This window comes from Hemicordylus capensis, chromosome 1 (assembly GCF_027244095.1).
Source record: "Hemicordylus capensis ecotype Gifberg chromosome 1, rHemCap1.1.pri, whole genome shotgun sequence".
Classification (NCBI taxonomy): Eukaryota; Metazoa; Chordata; class Lepidosauria; order Squamata; family Cordylidae; genus Hemicordylus; species Hemicordylus capensis.
Genome location: NC_069657.1, coordinates 416,483,845 through 416,499,502, shown reverse-complemented (window position 1 = coordinate 416,499,502; position 15,658 = coordinate 416,483,845). Strand labels below are relative to the sequence as shown.

The following is a 15,658-nucleotide window of genomic DNA, read 5'->3' as shown; positions in this document are numbered from 1 at the left end:
TGTTTGCTTAAAACTCATTAAATTTATAACATAGTGAAAAAGTAGTATTTCCCTGAAATAAACACTTCTGGCAGAAAGCAGCTTACACTATTTTATATGTTTTGTTAGGAGTGGCAGATGCTGATATATCTAAACATCTAAAAAACCCACATTTTAAAAAATTAGATCAGCATAAAATATTTCATTGCCTCTTTCTAGAGGAAAGAAAGAAATCTGGCTGTAGATTTTTGTATTGCACTTACCAATAACATTTTCTTTGCACTTGCACTGGCCTGAATTTCGGTGACAGGTAATATCTCCATCGACTGTCCCAGAGGTATTACAGTTACAGGGGCTACAGCCATCAGGGTCTGACTGTTGTAGATTGTAGAATCCTTCCTGGCACTGATTGCACTGTCTGCCAGACACATGTCTCTTACAATTACACTGGCCTCCAATCTAAAAAGATACAAAAAGAAAATAGTTGTAGAATGATGAACATATCTTTTTTCAGATGGATACTCATTAGCAACATGGGTGGGTTGACAGGCTAGAAAACCTTCAAGTGGAAACAGGAGCAAAACAGGTCTCGGTGGTTAATAGTTCAGTAGTTAACTCACAGTAAAAAGAAACTATAGAAACAACGGAAATACAAAATAACTAGAATCTCTTATGGTAGAAAATACAGCTGGGAGTAGGGGTGAGCCCATGAATTAACCTGAACAGAGCTAGTATCAAACACAGTTTGGATATTTTACCCAAACAAAACTATCAAAAAGGATAAAAAAGCACAAGATTTTATTGCATTTTTTTCAAACAATGCTTCTAGCTCATTTTTTGTACACTTATGGCCTCTTTGAAGGATTATTGGTCTTCTGAAAGCTCAAATACCTAAAAATGAAATGTTTTTCACAATATGTCCAAAATGAACCCTATTACACTATTTTTACTAGGGATGTGCAATTTGATTCAACCTTGAATCAATTTGGATCAAATTGGGAGGAATATGGTGATCCGACCTCTTCAAGCCCAAGTTGGCTCCTTTATTTTGATTCAATTCGAGGCTCTCGCCAAATCACCCCCGATTCAACCTGAATCAATTTGAGATCAATTTGAATTGCACATCTCTAGTATTTAGTCATTCTATGTGTAACAGTACAAGTTGATGCAAGATATGAAATATCTGTTACACTGTTTGTTGTATTTATTCTGCTCTACACATCAGTGCTCAAGAAACAAAATCAAGCTTTCATAATTAACCTTGAAAAGGACAAAAGAGGAATGGTAACATGACACAAACATTGATGCTTCAAACCTTTGTTCCATGAATGGTGTTCAATTTTGCATGAGTATCATGAGAAATAATATTACTAGAGAATTATGTACAGAATCTTTTTTCTTAGTATTCATCACTAATTATATTTGCTGAGATGTTCTGTACATTGTGTGGAAAATGAAAGGGGATGCAATTCGATTTAAGTTCTGCCTTATATCTGTCACCTGTCCATCAACTACATTTTATAGAACCTTAAAAAAAAAAAAAAAGATAGTTCAGAGGAGCTGCTCCAAATCTTTGCAGAATAATCTCTAAGGAGCAAACGAAACAGCAATGTTCTGAAGCCTGTTCAAATACTGCTCTACAAGGCCTAGAATAAATCCATCCTTTATCTTTTGAGAGCTCAAGTTAGCAAAAAAGTAAAGTCACAACCTACACAAATACTGTATATTGTTTCAAGTTTCACAAATATGAATAGTTTTTTAAGAAAAAACAATCCAAGCACTTCTCAAATAATTTAAAGGATTATTTGTTAGCATGATACATGATTTGTTAGCATGCCACAATTTTTTATTTATTATTATTATTATTATTATTATTTATTTTACTGGGGAAGATTTAAGTTTGTACTTCATTCTTCTATTGAAATCAATGGGAGTTGAATATTGGCTAGATTGCAGCCAAAGTAGTTTAGTCAAATTTTTCTCTGAGATTATGAGGCATGCTTGAAACATCATTCAGTATATTAGAGCAGTTTATGATGAAATAACAGATGGTAAAAAGAGGGAAATGGACATTGCTGGAGTCTTATGTGCACAGGACCTAGATTTTACCTCATCTACTTTTGCAGCATCAAATTATTAGCAGTTCATTTTCTCTTCTGAACCAACTGGAGATGCCAGTGCAGTAATCAATGAATGGAGCTTTTTATTTTAAGTTGTTACTCCTACTTGACGCTGCTCAATCATCTCAGGCTCAAACTAGCATTAACTTATGTGCAAAAATAGCAGACATGGGTCTAGTTGTTCTTTCTTCTCAATAATGGCTAGCCAGAGAAATGTATGGCATGAAATCTTCACATTGTGAATTCCACCCCCCCCCCACACACACACAGGCAACCAATAACATAAAGCAAATGCGGAGAAATGCATAACATGGTGAAATCAGGTCACATGTTTCAGAGATTGCAGTAATGATACAACTGACCATGGTATCCTGCTGGGTTGCTTATATGGAACGGCATATGCAGGCGTCATCAGTAAATGCTGATTTACATAATGTTGAGTTTGAGCCTCAGATGAGAAGTCTTGCTTTGAATCAAGGTTCAAATAAGATCCAGTCACAACCAATGCACAGTTTCTCTTTGCCTCTTTAGCTCGGCAATAACATGATTCCTAAAGTGGGCATGATATGATCAGAACTGACCATTTTTAAATCCCAGACTGAAGCGCCTTACACAAGTATAGCTGCTTCCATATCGTGCAATCCCAAACAGCAAGGGGACTGAAGTGTAACCGATGAGATCAATTGTATGGGTTTTTCCCAAAGGAAGAGTTCAAACTGAGTCGGAAAACCCATGTGATCAGCTCTACTAATTGCTAATGTAATTCACAGACCATCTGCAACATAAGATTCCACCATACAAAAGTGGCACCCCATCCTTTTGTCTACAGTTGTGAAGGAGCTATGGTTTGTGGTTAACATTCCCATTGAACCAAGGGACTGGAAAGTACTAATTTGATGATATCCAGACTGAAATGGATGTATGCTGTACTCATCCAACCAGTTGTTGTTGGGTTTAAAAAAAAAAAATACTGTACACATTAGGGACAATCCAATCCAGAATTAAGCATTGTAGGACCTATTGATTAATTGATTGCACCCAGAGTCCCAATAAAGACAGGACAAGCATGTCTGGATGTAAACTAGGGCACTTTTATTAACTATAACTGAGCAAGAATCTGCAACAAGCATAATAGTTCACACTATACCTAGAGTGTGGGCAACTCCATCCCTTTATGGTGAAGGTCAGCCTCCTAAAGAGGACAGGCCTCCCTTTATTGTTGGGCAAAACAGCCAGGCTTGGCAGATGCCAGCTGAAGCCTCAGCACAGCCCTGCCAAGCCACACAGTTAGCTGTGTCAAGGAGGTAGCCATCCAGGTACCACCCTGCAAGCCACAAGATACTGAACAGGTGAATTGAACTGCGCCTCAAAAGTGATCCATTCCCAGACACCACCCAGGCCACAAGACCCTGAGGGTCTGTTCCATGAAATCACTATTCACCTGAAAGTTGCCTACAACAGAACACCAATTGGAATCTTCTTGATCTTAACCTAAAAACCCACACTCATGTGCCACAGTGACCACATAACCTAAATACCCAACTCCGATGCCTAACAATGGGTTTCCCCAAACAACAGCATCAGTGAGGAGTAGGCAAAAAATAAATAAATCCCCATACAAGGCCAATCAGGTGAAGACAAAAAATCCTACTCAGCCCTAAAAGCGGCCAGCTGATCTCTCACTGAACTGGGGAGGGTGGGTGGAAGCCGCTTGCAAGCTAGAACTGAGCTGGATGTTGGTGTGCTGCTCCAAAGTGATGGCACGCCTACCAACTGGGCACCTGGGACCCACATGCTTCACAGAGGACAGCTACATGCCCATCCAGTCCCCGTGGCCCAGGTGCAGAGCAGTGTTCCCAGGTGTTGTTGACTACAACTCCCACAATCCCCAGCTGCAACGGCTTTTGTTTAAAGATTATGGGACTTGTGGTCAACAACATCTGGGACTCTCTGTTAGAGGAAACACTGGTGAGGTGTTGAGGTCACAGGTGAGGTCCCCATTGAAATCAATGGTACCTAAAAGTGCTTAAATTCATCCAGATTGTGCCCATTGTTTCCCACTTTTCATAAAGTGTACTTAAAAGGAAATAAAAAGAAATTGTTTGAAGAACCACTGTTCCTGACCTATATAATTTATAATTTTTGAATGTGAAAGTAAAAAACATACACAACTGTTTTCTGCTGGAATTCTGCACCTTCTTTTGGACGAAATGACAGATAACTGGTTTTGTACAGAAAAGCATTGATGAACTGCTGGGAATGGTAAATTATGCAGAGAAAGTTTATTCTGGCCAATTTTTAACACATTTCCTTGAGAATTATCCTTGTGACATGACAATTAATTTTCATGAGTCAGGACCCTTATTCCTTATGATTCCATCTTCCTTGGGTCAGACCTGGAAACATTTCCTTCAATAATGCCTTTCTATTTCATGTAATTCATTTCAGGCCATACTCTCCAGCCTTATTAATTTATTTTTTAATGCCTCTTAATCATTTTGCTCTACTTTGCTCCTATTGCAGCAGTCTATTGATGCTTTATTGAGCTGTACAGTCCAACCCATTTTTCCTTATTTTCTTTTTTATATAATCTTGGTTCTGAACTCATTTCTCAGTCTTATTCATTACTACATTTCTGACCATTCTAAAAAAGAAAGGAAGGAAAGAAGATAAACTACTTGATCACCTTGAACGAAACTACTTAGCATTAAGTTACTGTCAGTGTAGAATAAAGTACCACCAGAAATAAGCAATCTCAAACATGTCATTTAAAGTCTCCCTCCCTCTTTCTCTCTACCCTTCTCTCTTCTCTCGCTTATTCTCACAGTATCTTGTGATACTTGCTTCTGGAATTTTAAAGTATTTACATTTTTCTGCTCTTGGTCAATAAAGTATTGTTATTAAAGTCAGAAAATCAGAGTCTGTACTTCAGACTATTGTTGCTGTTATAACAAGCATAGCGCTGCGGGATTTTACATTGCTTTTACAAGTCTAAACCTCAAGCCAGCAATGAGCTCTTCACAGGTAGAAGCCATCAAATCTTGCTGTGCTCACATCGCCTCTTGAAGGATCAAAGCTACCCATAAATTACTGTCCCCAGTGAGCATAGAAACAAATATGAGATGACAGAAAAAGCCACAAAATTTTACTAAATAAAGGGATTTTTTTAAAAAATTACTTAACCTATGAAGAAAATTCAGTGGAAGGCAAGAATACAATGATAGAACCAGGTTTAGACTGACCCAGCTCCCAATCAAAGGCAGAACTTCCTACATGTTTACCTATTGTAGCCATTTAAAATTTATTGGTGCTTTGTTTGATTTTTTGTTTGTTTGTTTGTTTGCAAATGAAAGAGAGGGCCTTTAAAAACAACACCTGGTGTCTTATTGTCTCCTTAACAACTTTTCCTTTTTTTCAACTTGGGTAAATGAAATAAGGGAGAAACTATCTGAAGAAGGAAGCCACACTGGAGAAATTTTGGCTCCAACATGTAAGTTCGCCAACTCGGCTTCTGTTCTTTCTGAAGCCAGCTTCCACATTTTTCAAAAGTGACCCGTGACTTTTATCTCAACCTTTGACTCTTAAACTTGGATCACATTGCACAGATTACGTTCCAGTACATACAGCCATGAACTCTCATCTAATAACTTCTTAAGATGATTTCATCTGCAGCATAGGTTTGTGTAGGTGGCTTCAAATGATATTTTCTCCTATTTTAAGCCAACCTGCTGAGGAATGGAGTATTTGAAGAATTCCAAGGTGAGGTGAACTTCAGCACCATCCTACTTGCAGGAAGCCACATTTCTGTAATTCGTCAAATAATGTTGGCTTGCAAATTCATCACATCGAAGCTCTACCAAAAAAATAAAATCACTTCCACATGGCTTCTATGGTGCATTTGATTGCAAAAGCCAACGAACAATTAGAAGACACATTATAGCATCAACAGTAGATTACATTACTTGTCCAGCATTTGCACTGATTTTCTAAAAGCTTCCAGGCATTTCAACCTATAAAGCCCTACAGATTACTCCTTTCTGATTGCCCATTGCAGTATCTATTGTCAGTCAACAGTTGCAGTGTTTGCAAAGAAAGATCAGCAGCCATTTTAGAGGAACACAAACTGAAGAAGAAGCCTCCCAGGGAGGCAGTCCTTCCTTTATTTAACTCCACCTCTGGTTAGGTTAAACATTTTAAACCTTTAACCCTTTAAGTGCTAGAGCCTGACAGCTGGTTCATGCAATTTCTTTCTTTCCCCAAATCCCTGCTCAAGCATCCTTGAGTTACAAGATCACATGGTTCAGTATATGGAAATAGCCCACAACAGTTGGTAGGATTTTCTGCCTTTGCTAGAGCACTTTCTGGTTACTGTATTCACAGAATTGCTAATGGTTCTTTATACTACATAATCTCATGCCCATGGAAGGCAAGAAGAATCACTTGGCAAAAAATGAAAAAAGTTCGCATGTATGTGTGAACTGAACTGCATCTTCTGAAAGGTTTCAAGACAGTTTTATTCAGACAAGCATTTAGTAACTGAAGATAAGTTGCATGCAATTTGATTTTTTCTTTTAGTCTTTTTTCCTTTTTAAAGCATTTTACAAACTGTGTATACTTTATTATCCCTCTGGTGCCTTCATGGTGTATCACAGGTACATGGAATCATAACAGAAATTCCTCTCAATCTATCAACTTCCCACAGTTTTTAAACAGGAATAATTTTTCAGCCTCGATATTACCCACCTCATGAAATCTTGCAAGTTACATTAGTGCAGCTGATGATGGCAAATATGCTGACATTCTAGGTCAAACCACTTACCTTATTACAGAGGCGGCTACTGTTTTTGGTGCCTGCTATGTAGCATTCACAAGGTTTGCAAACATCCACAGCTGAGAGATCTGCATCTGCATGCCGATAAAAAAAATCCTTACACAGCTCACAGTTCTTTCCTGCATGAAGGAAAGGTTATGCATTATAGCTTCCAATTCATTAAAATTAGCTGTATAATTCAAAATTAAAGACTATTCCTTTGAGGGAATTCTATAATTTTCAGGACGTCCATTTTAATGCACCTTTCATCTCTACCTGCCAATTTAGTGATCCAGAGCATATGAAACAATGAACCTGTTACAAACTGTGTTTTACTCCATTAAACTTCCATCTGTTACATAACACAACATTCCTATAAAGCTATTCTGCATGAATATCTATTCTATACTTTTAAAAAAGAAATTACTGTTGAGCCTCAAACTTTCCCTACTGTTCCTAAGAAGTAAAACCACAACTGCTAAAGTACATAATGAATACAGAGTTATAAACATTCAGTAAGTAAGCCTTATGTTTCATAACTTTTAGAGAGAGGCTAACACAAATTTAACGACTCCATATGCATATAGAATGGAATGGAAGAGTTTAATGTAGAGTAAAGGCACCTTAAACTTATTTTTAAATTTTCTGCCCTGCCTCTCCCACAGCCTGAGGCACCACAATACATCTGGCGAATTAGCCATGTCTAGTGCCCAGTACATTCTCTTTGCTTGATATACCTGGTACTACCTTGCAGTATAGCTACAGGGGAGGAGCTGCCATTGGGCGACAGGGTTCAAAGAACCTGGGCCACTGTAGCTCAGGGGCCACGCCACGCAGCCCCAACACACACCCCGTGTCTGATGTCAGATGGGGTGTGTGGTTTAGCTCCCAGAAGGGGCATCGTTCATGAGCCAAACCACGCCCCTCACATCTGACGTCAGACACGGGGTGTGTGGCTAAATGCTCCTTGCATCTGACATCAGATGCAGGGGGTGGGGTGAGAGGGGCCACAGCAGTGGCCAAACACAGGCTGCCGCTGGCCTCCCTCCACCACTATATAGCTAGTTGCCTGGCTGTAACCTCAGTAACAATTATGAGGGAATCAAAGTTCTGACGAGGACCAATGGGCGGAACTGGGGGGGGCAGCCAGGGCACGTGCCTTAGGCGCCACTGGGGGGGGCACGCCAGTGCCTGCCACCCCCACCCCATTGCCCACCTGCCCAGCCCCAGGGCCCCTCAGCCACTTGCCATCCTGCTTGCCTTGCCCTCCGGATCCGGCCTAGGATCCAATGGGCCTGCAAACTGCAGAGCTCTTCTCTCCCCGCCTCTCAGCTGATCGGAGGGTGGGCGGGGCTTCCAGAGAGGCCTCCTCTGGGTGTAAGCCTCCCTGAAGCCTGAACTTAGCAGGCCCCAAGCAAGCCAGGAAGGAGGCAGGCAGAGTTCTCTGCAGCAGACCTCTGCCCAGACCATCCAGCACAGCTTTTGCAAGGTAGACTGTGAATTCCTTTCTGTGGTTGCCCCCCGCCTGCCTCGGTATATAGGGATCTGCTTGCCATAGGGCTTTGATGGGGGTGGGGAGACTGAGAAGTCTCTGAATATTTAATTTAAAACAGATTGAAAAATCTGCTGGCTTTAAAAACAAAAACTATCTAAAAAGGCCTATAAGTGGCTTGTTTCATGGCAGAAAATTACAAAAACTTCTGGAACAAACAATATTATATTTATTCATTCATTCATTTATAAATGCACTTATGTTCAAGTTGTTTTGCAACCCAGAAGGTCTGAGTGAGAACTGTGAAGCATGTGTTGTGTTTTTATTTTATTTATATTATTTTATTTTTCTTGTGTGTGAACTGCTCCCCAATAACTTGCAGGGACTTCAGGGTAAATCTGGCCAACATGTGAATGGAGCACCTCCATTTAATGGTGTGCACCGGACCGCGGAGCTGTGGTTCGGAGCTGGGGTGGGGGGTTCCATTAAGGGCGGGGGGGCTTTACTTACCCCTCCCGCCCTTTGCTGCTTTGGCGCCGTAAATATTGCAAGAAATCCGGGCGGCAGGATCCCTCGCCGCCCACTTCTATTACTAATTATGGCTCTGCTCCTCCTCATTTTAAAAATCGGGGGGCGGCAGGGTGCTTCCCTGCCGCCCCCTCGAAGCCCCCTGCTGCCGCTGAAGCCCACTTAAATCTCGCCCGGACCAGAGGAGAAACCGTGCTCGGGCGGGCGGCAGCGAGACGTCCACCCGCCCGCTCCCTGCCTTGCCGAGTGCGAAGTGCAGGGAGCCTTCTGCGCACGCACGAAGAAGGCTTCCTAGTTCCTTCTTCGTGTGTGCGCAGAAGGCTCCCTGCACTTCGCACTCGGCAAGGCAGGGAGCGGGCGGGCGGACGGACGTCTCGCTGCCGCCCGCCCGAGCGCGGTTTCTCCTCCGGTCCGGGCGAGATTTAAGTGGGCTTCAGCGGCAGCAGGGGGCTTCGAGGGGGCGGCAGGGAAACACCCTGCCGCCCCCCGATTTTTAAAATGAGGAGGAGCAGAGCCATAATTAGTAATAGAAGTGGGCGGCGAGGGATCCTGCCGCCCGGATTTCTTGCAATATTTACGGCGCCAAAGCAGCAAAGGGCGGGAGGGGTAAGTAAAGCCCCCCCCACCCTTAATGGAACCCCCCACCCTAACCCTCCCGAACCAAAACCACCCCTTCTCCAGACCGGTTCGGAGGCCAGTAGAATGGCCTCTGAACCGATCCGTGCACACCCCTACCTCCATTCCAGAGGAGATGTGTGTTAAGGGCTTTAAAAGCCTCGTGTGAAAAACCTCCTGGAATCAAACTTTACTGAATTTGTTCAGAATTCTGAGAAAACAAATATAGGCTCACACTGCATGGTTGAAAGTCTCCTTTGCTAATCTGAAGCAAGGGGGCCATTTTAATAATTAGTGTTTCTAGTGTGTTCTAGGCATTAAAAGTAGGACAAATATATAGTACTCAGTGTATATCACTATATATTGTGAAGTGTGTGTGTGTGTATTCAGTGAAATGTATTTCCAGGCAGCATACTTATTTTGAAATATCAGACTTAAATCCTTGGGGGCCTGGGGTGTATGGAGGCCCTGGACTTTGAGGGGCTGGGGGCCCATTTTAAAATCTCATCTTGGCCCATTCCAACCTTGCTATGCCCCTGGCAGAATAGATACATATGTATTGATCACTACACATGGGTTTCTGCACAACACCTGCACAGAAGAAACTTCCATGTATAAAATGTGTCTCTTGTAAACTGACCCTGAATTTTTCATCCATGACTGAGATATCTGAGAGTTAGAGTCAACAATAAAAGAACAGCACACTGCTTGTGACAGGAAGGGGCCAGTTACAATGATTTCTTAGTCGGGCAGGGGCTGGTTTTGGTCCTGGCAGAACTTGGCTGTCTGCTCCTGTTGCAGATTCCACTGTCTAGTGTGGCAAACTAATGTATCCTCCTCCCTCCTGGTGTCAAAGTAAGCATTAGTGTGGTGAATGCACATATACCCCATCATTAGCCAACCATCATCACAAGACAAAGGCTGGCAGGAATCATTCACTGGTTTATAGACCCACCCCCTCCGCCATCACCTCCTTCTTCCCCTATTTTGCTAGTGGCTATTTGAGCAGGTGATCCTCTAGGACAAAGTCATGTTTTTTAAAAAGCATGAGATGAGAAAGAGAAAATGACACTTGGAATCCTCACATAACTCCTGACTGCTGTTCTAAGTCTTTTACAGAGATGGCTCATGTTTTCAGGTTTTGATCAACAACCATGTCTAGATGGTACAGTGTTCCTTTTAACAGGGATTTCCAGATATTGTTGACTACAAGTGCCATCATTCCTGTTTGGACAGGAGCACAATTTCAGTGCTTGCCCTAGGTGCTATTTTCCCTAGATACGCCTCTGCGAGGACCCCACACACTCTCTCACATAAGCATGAGATTTTTAAAGTTGTGGTCCAACTTGTGGTCCAACAACAGCTTGAGAGCCTCAGATTGGCCACCCCTGTTATAAGTTAAAAATAATGGGGCTACTCACATGACCGTGTGGGCAGGAAGGGGGGAAGACAGGGTTCAACCTACTTTCCGCCACATGATTGCTGTTAGCCCCTGAAGCATGCAAGCTGCGTGTCTACACGACCAAAGCTTCTGGGAGCAGCATGGAGCAAGAGGCTGGGAATCGTTATCCCAGCCTCCCACAGTGTACTGCAGGCCGAGTACTATGAACTGGGGAATTCCCCCAGGGGACAGGTACTCTAGGTGCCCGTCTCTGTGTCCACACAAGCTGCAAGCAGGTTATACTGGCACACAATCCCGGCAGCTGGGTTAAGGGTGCATTTGCACCCTTAATCTCATCTAAGAGCCGGGATTCGGCGCTGGGATTGGTGCCACGGGGCCACCAGGATTTGCATGGGTCCCTGTGGTTCTCACGGGCAGCCAAGCCCAGGTTTGGCTGCCTAAGCCTGGGCTTGGCTGCTCGTGAGAACAACATCAATAAGAGAGGTATTTGGTCCATTCAGCAGTTTCAATATGCAAGTAATGGGGAAGAGGCATGTACCCATCTTTGCCTCCCCTGTGGCATCACTTACCCCTGCCTTATTTTGTCAAACTAGTTTCTTTGGGGAGTGGGGGGGAATTCAAGTTGAAATTATTCTTTATAGCTGATGCTGGATTTCGTACCCTCTATAATGGCCAAACTACCTCAAACAACAACTAGACTAACACATGTAGAACGGATGTCCTGACTTCTGATTACTGAGACTATTCCACTGCTAAGGTCAGATCATTGCCTTTGGGAGGGAACACTAATTGTCTCTACTGTTGCCAGTACTGCTGTTCTGAGGGCTCCCAGAAGCCTGTCTGCTTATGTCTGGGACTGCAGGCTTGTGGTTCCCACTCTTAACATACTCAGGAGTCTCATGGAATCGTGGGTTCCCCATTTGTTGGCATACTGGGGACAGGTCAGTCAGTCTTTATTAATACAGCCAATGGCCAGAATTACAAAAATAAAATCATTTAGAATTAACAACTTCATTCCGAATAACACCACAAATATAACAGAATTTAGCAACATTGAGTAATCATTGAGTAAGGTCACTTAGCAGGCCATGAGACAATCTCCCACAGATTCTGCCAAGCGAATTGAAAGAGGATTAGACTCGCACATTTCCCTGTACTAGGGAATATCTAAGTAGACTCAAGGTAACTTTTGAATTAGCTTCACGCTCAAGGTCTTTCTATCCAAAGATTGACCAAGCATTAGCTTGTTTGAGGCAATTGCAGAGGAGGGGAGGTCTTTACCTCCCCTCCTCTGCAATTGCCTCAAACAAGCTAACGCTAATCACCTCAGCAGGAGGGTCAGATAAGGCACTGTGAAAGCAACTCCCTTCCCATCACAAAAGAGCTAATAGGAACTTAGAGGTGTGCTCATTAAAAATTACTGATTGGTTTACCAGGTCTTTCTGACCTAACAGATACTGTGCTTGCTCCATTTACATACAGGTTTTTCTTGACCATTCCTGCAATTGTGTTTTACTCAAATACAGCAAAGACAATGGATCCTTTTGAGATCCACCAGAATTTCCCTCCTCAGGAAGAAGAAGCTGGTATTTTGCCTCAGGGCCCATTTTGGGCTATAACTGGCCCTGGTTTCTTGAACCAGTGTGCTTCATTTGGTCATTACATCATGGAACCACTGACTGGATAGGCGATTGATTTGGCACCCGCCTGCATACCTAGCCGTTTCTATCTCATCGTGCCGTTCACACTTCTAGCCTCCAGACTGGCCTTCCTTGCTGCCCCAATCTATCCAGCTAGCTGCTAGGAGAAGCTGGCTGCACAAAAACAGACACCTTTTGGATTTACCCCTGCTGCCTAATACTTGAGCTACTTTTGGTTCTCCACTGCTTGGTTCCATCCTTGAGGAAAGAGGTCCTTTGGCTGTACCTGAGCTATGAGGGCCTAATCGCCACTAAAGGAAGGATGAGGTTGTATGATAATCACTGTTCCCCTCTGGGCTCTCCCTATCCCTGCTCTTTTCTTAAATCCAAAAACCTGTTTCTCTAAAGCCTTCTTTTCTCTAGCCAGCCTGGAAGTCATTTAATTCAGACGCTAAGCTAAATTGCCTCTTTGCAGTTATCTGGTAATCTTTTTAACTTATTTTTAGTAGTAATATTGCTTTAATCAACTTACATATTCCGCTGTACCCCTGAACCCCAAATAAAGCCTTTCTTTGTTTTGAACTTCAGTTCAATTCCCCGGGACCAGAACTTTGCACAAACATTATTCCGACATTGGACTGCTCCACCCAAGCTCATGAATTCCCCACACAAAGCCCGAACACATTTAGAGGTGTTCTCCAATCATCCCGGAGCAGCTCCATTAACACTGCACATGCAATTGGTGAACCAGCTATAAGAGTTCTGCCACCAGAACTTCATGGAACCAAATAGCATATAGAATTTTCTGAATGATAAACCTGATTCTTGCTTAGAGACAGGGGTTCCCCAATGTTGGGGCCCCAAATGCCAGCATGGTGTAGTGGTTAGTTTGCTTGACTAGGACCGGGGAGACCTGAGTTCAAATCTCCATTCAGCCATGATACTTGCTGGGTGACTCTGGGCCAGTCACTTCTCTCTCAGCCTAGCCTGCTTCACAGGGTTGTTATGGGGAGAAGCTTAATTATGTGCACCGCTCTGGGCTCCTTGGAGGAAGAGCAGAATATAAATGTAAAAATAAATAAATAACGTTTCTAGATTATAACTGGCAGGGGAGTAGTCCTGGGGACCTAATGTTGGGAATCACTGACTTAGAAAATGATCGCCTTATTAAACAGTGGAAAAGCTGACTTGACTATCATCATGGTTATCTACAGGCATCCAACTACGAATGACAAAGAATGCATTATGGGTTCATGGCTGTTTGTGGCATAGGTCATTATAAAGAGTCAAACCATGCTGGCAGTGCCATCAGAAGAAAGATCCTTCTTTGCTGCAACAGCTTTTACAAAGTACTATACAGAAAAAGCATTCCTACTAGGAAAAAGGTCTGATCAACCCGAGCTGTCTCCAAATGTAAGCTGATAATTCATCTTTGCTAAGTTCAAATCTTCTGCTAGACTCAAACTACATGCTGGGATGGGATATAGTTTTCAAGGAAGATCCTGTTCACATATTTGGAAATGTAGAAATACAATCGATGTGGCAGCAAAGAGTGGACCAACAGACACACCCATCACTGCATGCATCATGTAACAGCAGAGAGACTATGAGGCTATTCACACATACGTGCAAACCCGGGCTAAGGGAGCCCAGCCCAGTTTTGCACGCACATGTGAACCACTGGGATTGGGCCCAATCCCGGTGGCAACACAGCAGCAAACCCACCTAAACAGCCACCCATTAAAATGAGGTTAAGGGAGTGAACACTCCCTTAACCTAATTTTTTTGATTGTGTGGCCGTCGCAGTGGCCTCACAGCAGAAGCCCAGAGAGGGGGGATCCCCATGATGCACCATGCACTTGCATGGTGCATCCTGGTAGTTTCGGGGGGCCGGGATGACACATCAGGGCCCTCCCCGCTGCCTGGTCATGCGTGTAATCGTCTGGTTGCAATCATCTGGTTGCCCAGCAACATAAGATGTGAAGCACCTAAATGTGGTCTGTGGGGAGAGGGGGCTTATCCCCCTCTCCCCACAGAAGAGCAACCACGCATAGTTGGGCAGCTGGATCAGCCGCCCACATGGCTGCCAGCTTGATCACAGAGCCAGCAGGGATCAGGGGCCACGCGGCCACTGGAAATTCCAGGGTGCCCCGTGCAAGTGCATGGGGTATCCTGGAGAGACCCCTGAGCCCGGGAGGCTGCTTGGTCTACTCGTGTGTCGCTGCATGCCACGGTGACACACGAGACAAAAAAATGATGTTAAAGGAGCACTCACTCCATTAACCTCATTTAAGGGGAGGGGAAATTAGGTAGGCTAGCCGCCTTGGGAGCACCGGGCTTGCCTGAGAGCCCAGTGGTTCCCACAATCCCTGGAAAGCAGGCTAAGCTCCCTTAGCCCGCTTTCCAGTGATTGTGGGAATAGCCTCATTATGTTCCTATAGCTAGAACTAATTATTTAAAAGGTCTCTATTGTTTAAAAAAGCCTCATTCACTCACTCCTCTGCTCCAGAACAAGCAGCAGAAGTCCATGCAACCAGGTAGGTAGGAGGTTCCTTCAGCTTCCCAGGAGCCAGGCCAAGCCCTTATCTTCCTTCCTGGCCAGGAACTGGGCTAGGGGAGAACATGTGCACAGAATCATCTGCCCTTCAGATATCAGCTGGCCTGGTATTGACCTCTCTCTCCACCCCAGACATTCCTGCCACATCATGGTCTTGGGCAGGAAGAGAAAACTGTCCTGGAAAGCATATTGGAAGGTTTAGCTTAATCTAGAAAGACAGTGAGGCTGTTCTCACAAACAGCCAAGCCCAGGTTTAAGCAGCCAAGCCTGGGCTTAGTTGCCCATGAGAATAGCTGGGATCCACACAGATCCCAGAAGTGCTGTGACACTAAACCCTGCGCCGCAGCCTGGTTCCTAGCCAAGGTTAAGGGCGCAAATGCACTTAACCTCGGTGACAAGATCGTTTGTCCGTGCGAGCTACTGCAGCTTGCACTGACACAGAGACTGATGCCTAGCATGCCTGTCCATGGGGGAGTCCCCCAGTGCACTGCGCTCAGCGCACAGTGCACTGTGGG

General features: G+C 43.8%; 1 protein-coding gene across 1 annotated transcript in view; it reads right to left on the bottom strand.

The window, feature by feature from the left end:
• The window catches only part of USH2A (usherin), a 784,926-nt gene that overhangs the window by 664,635 nt on the left and 104,633 nt on the right, over positions 1-15,658 (bottom strand). Inside the window, exons 10-11 of the mRNA XM_053283338.1 lie at positions 6,919-7,049; positions 243-438 (exon numbers count right to left, since the gene is read on the bottom strand). Coding sequence (XP_053139313.1) covers positions 243-438; positions 6,919-7,049 — 327 coding nt within the window. The remainder of the gene's footprint in view (positions 1-242; positions 439-6,918; positions 7,050-15,658) is intronic.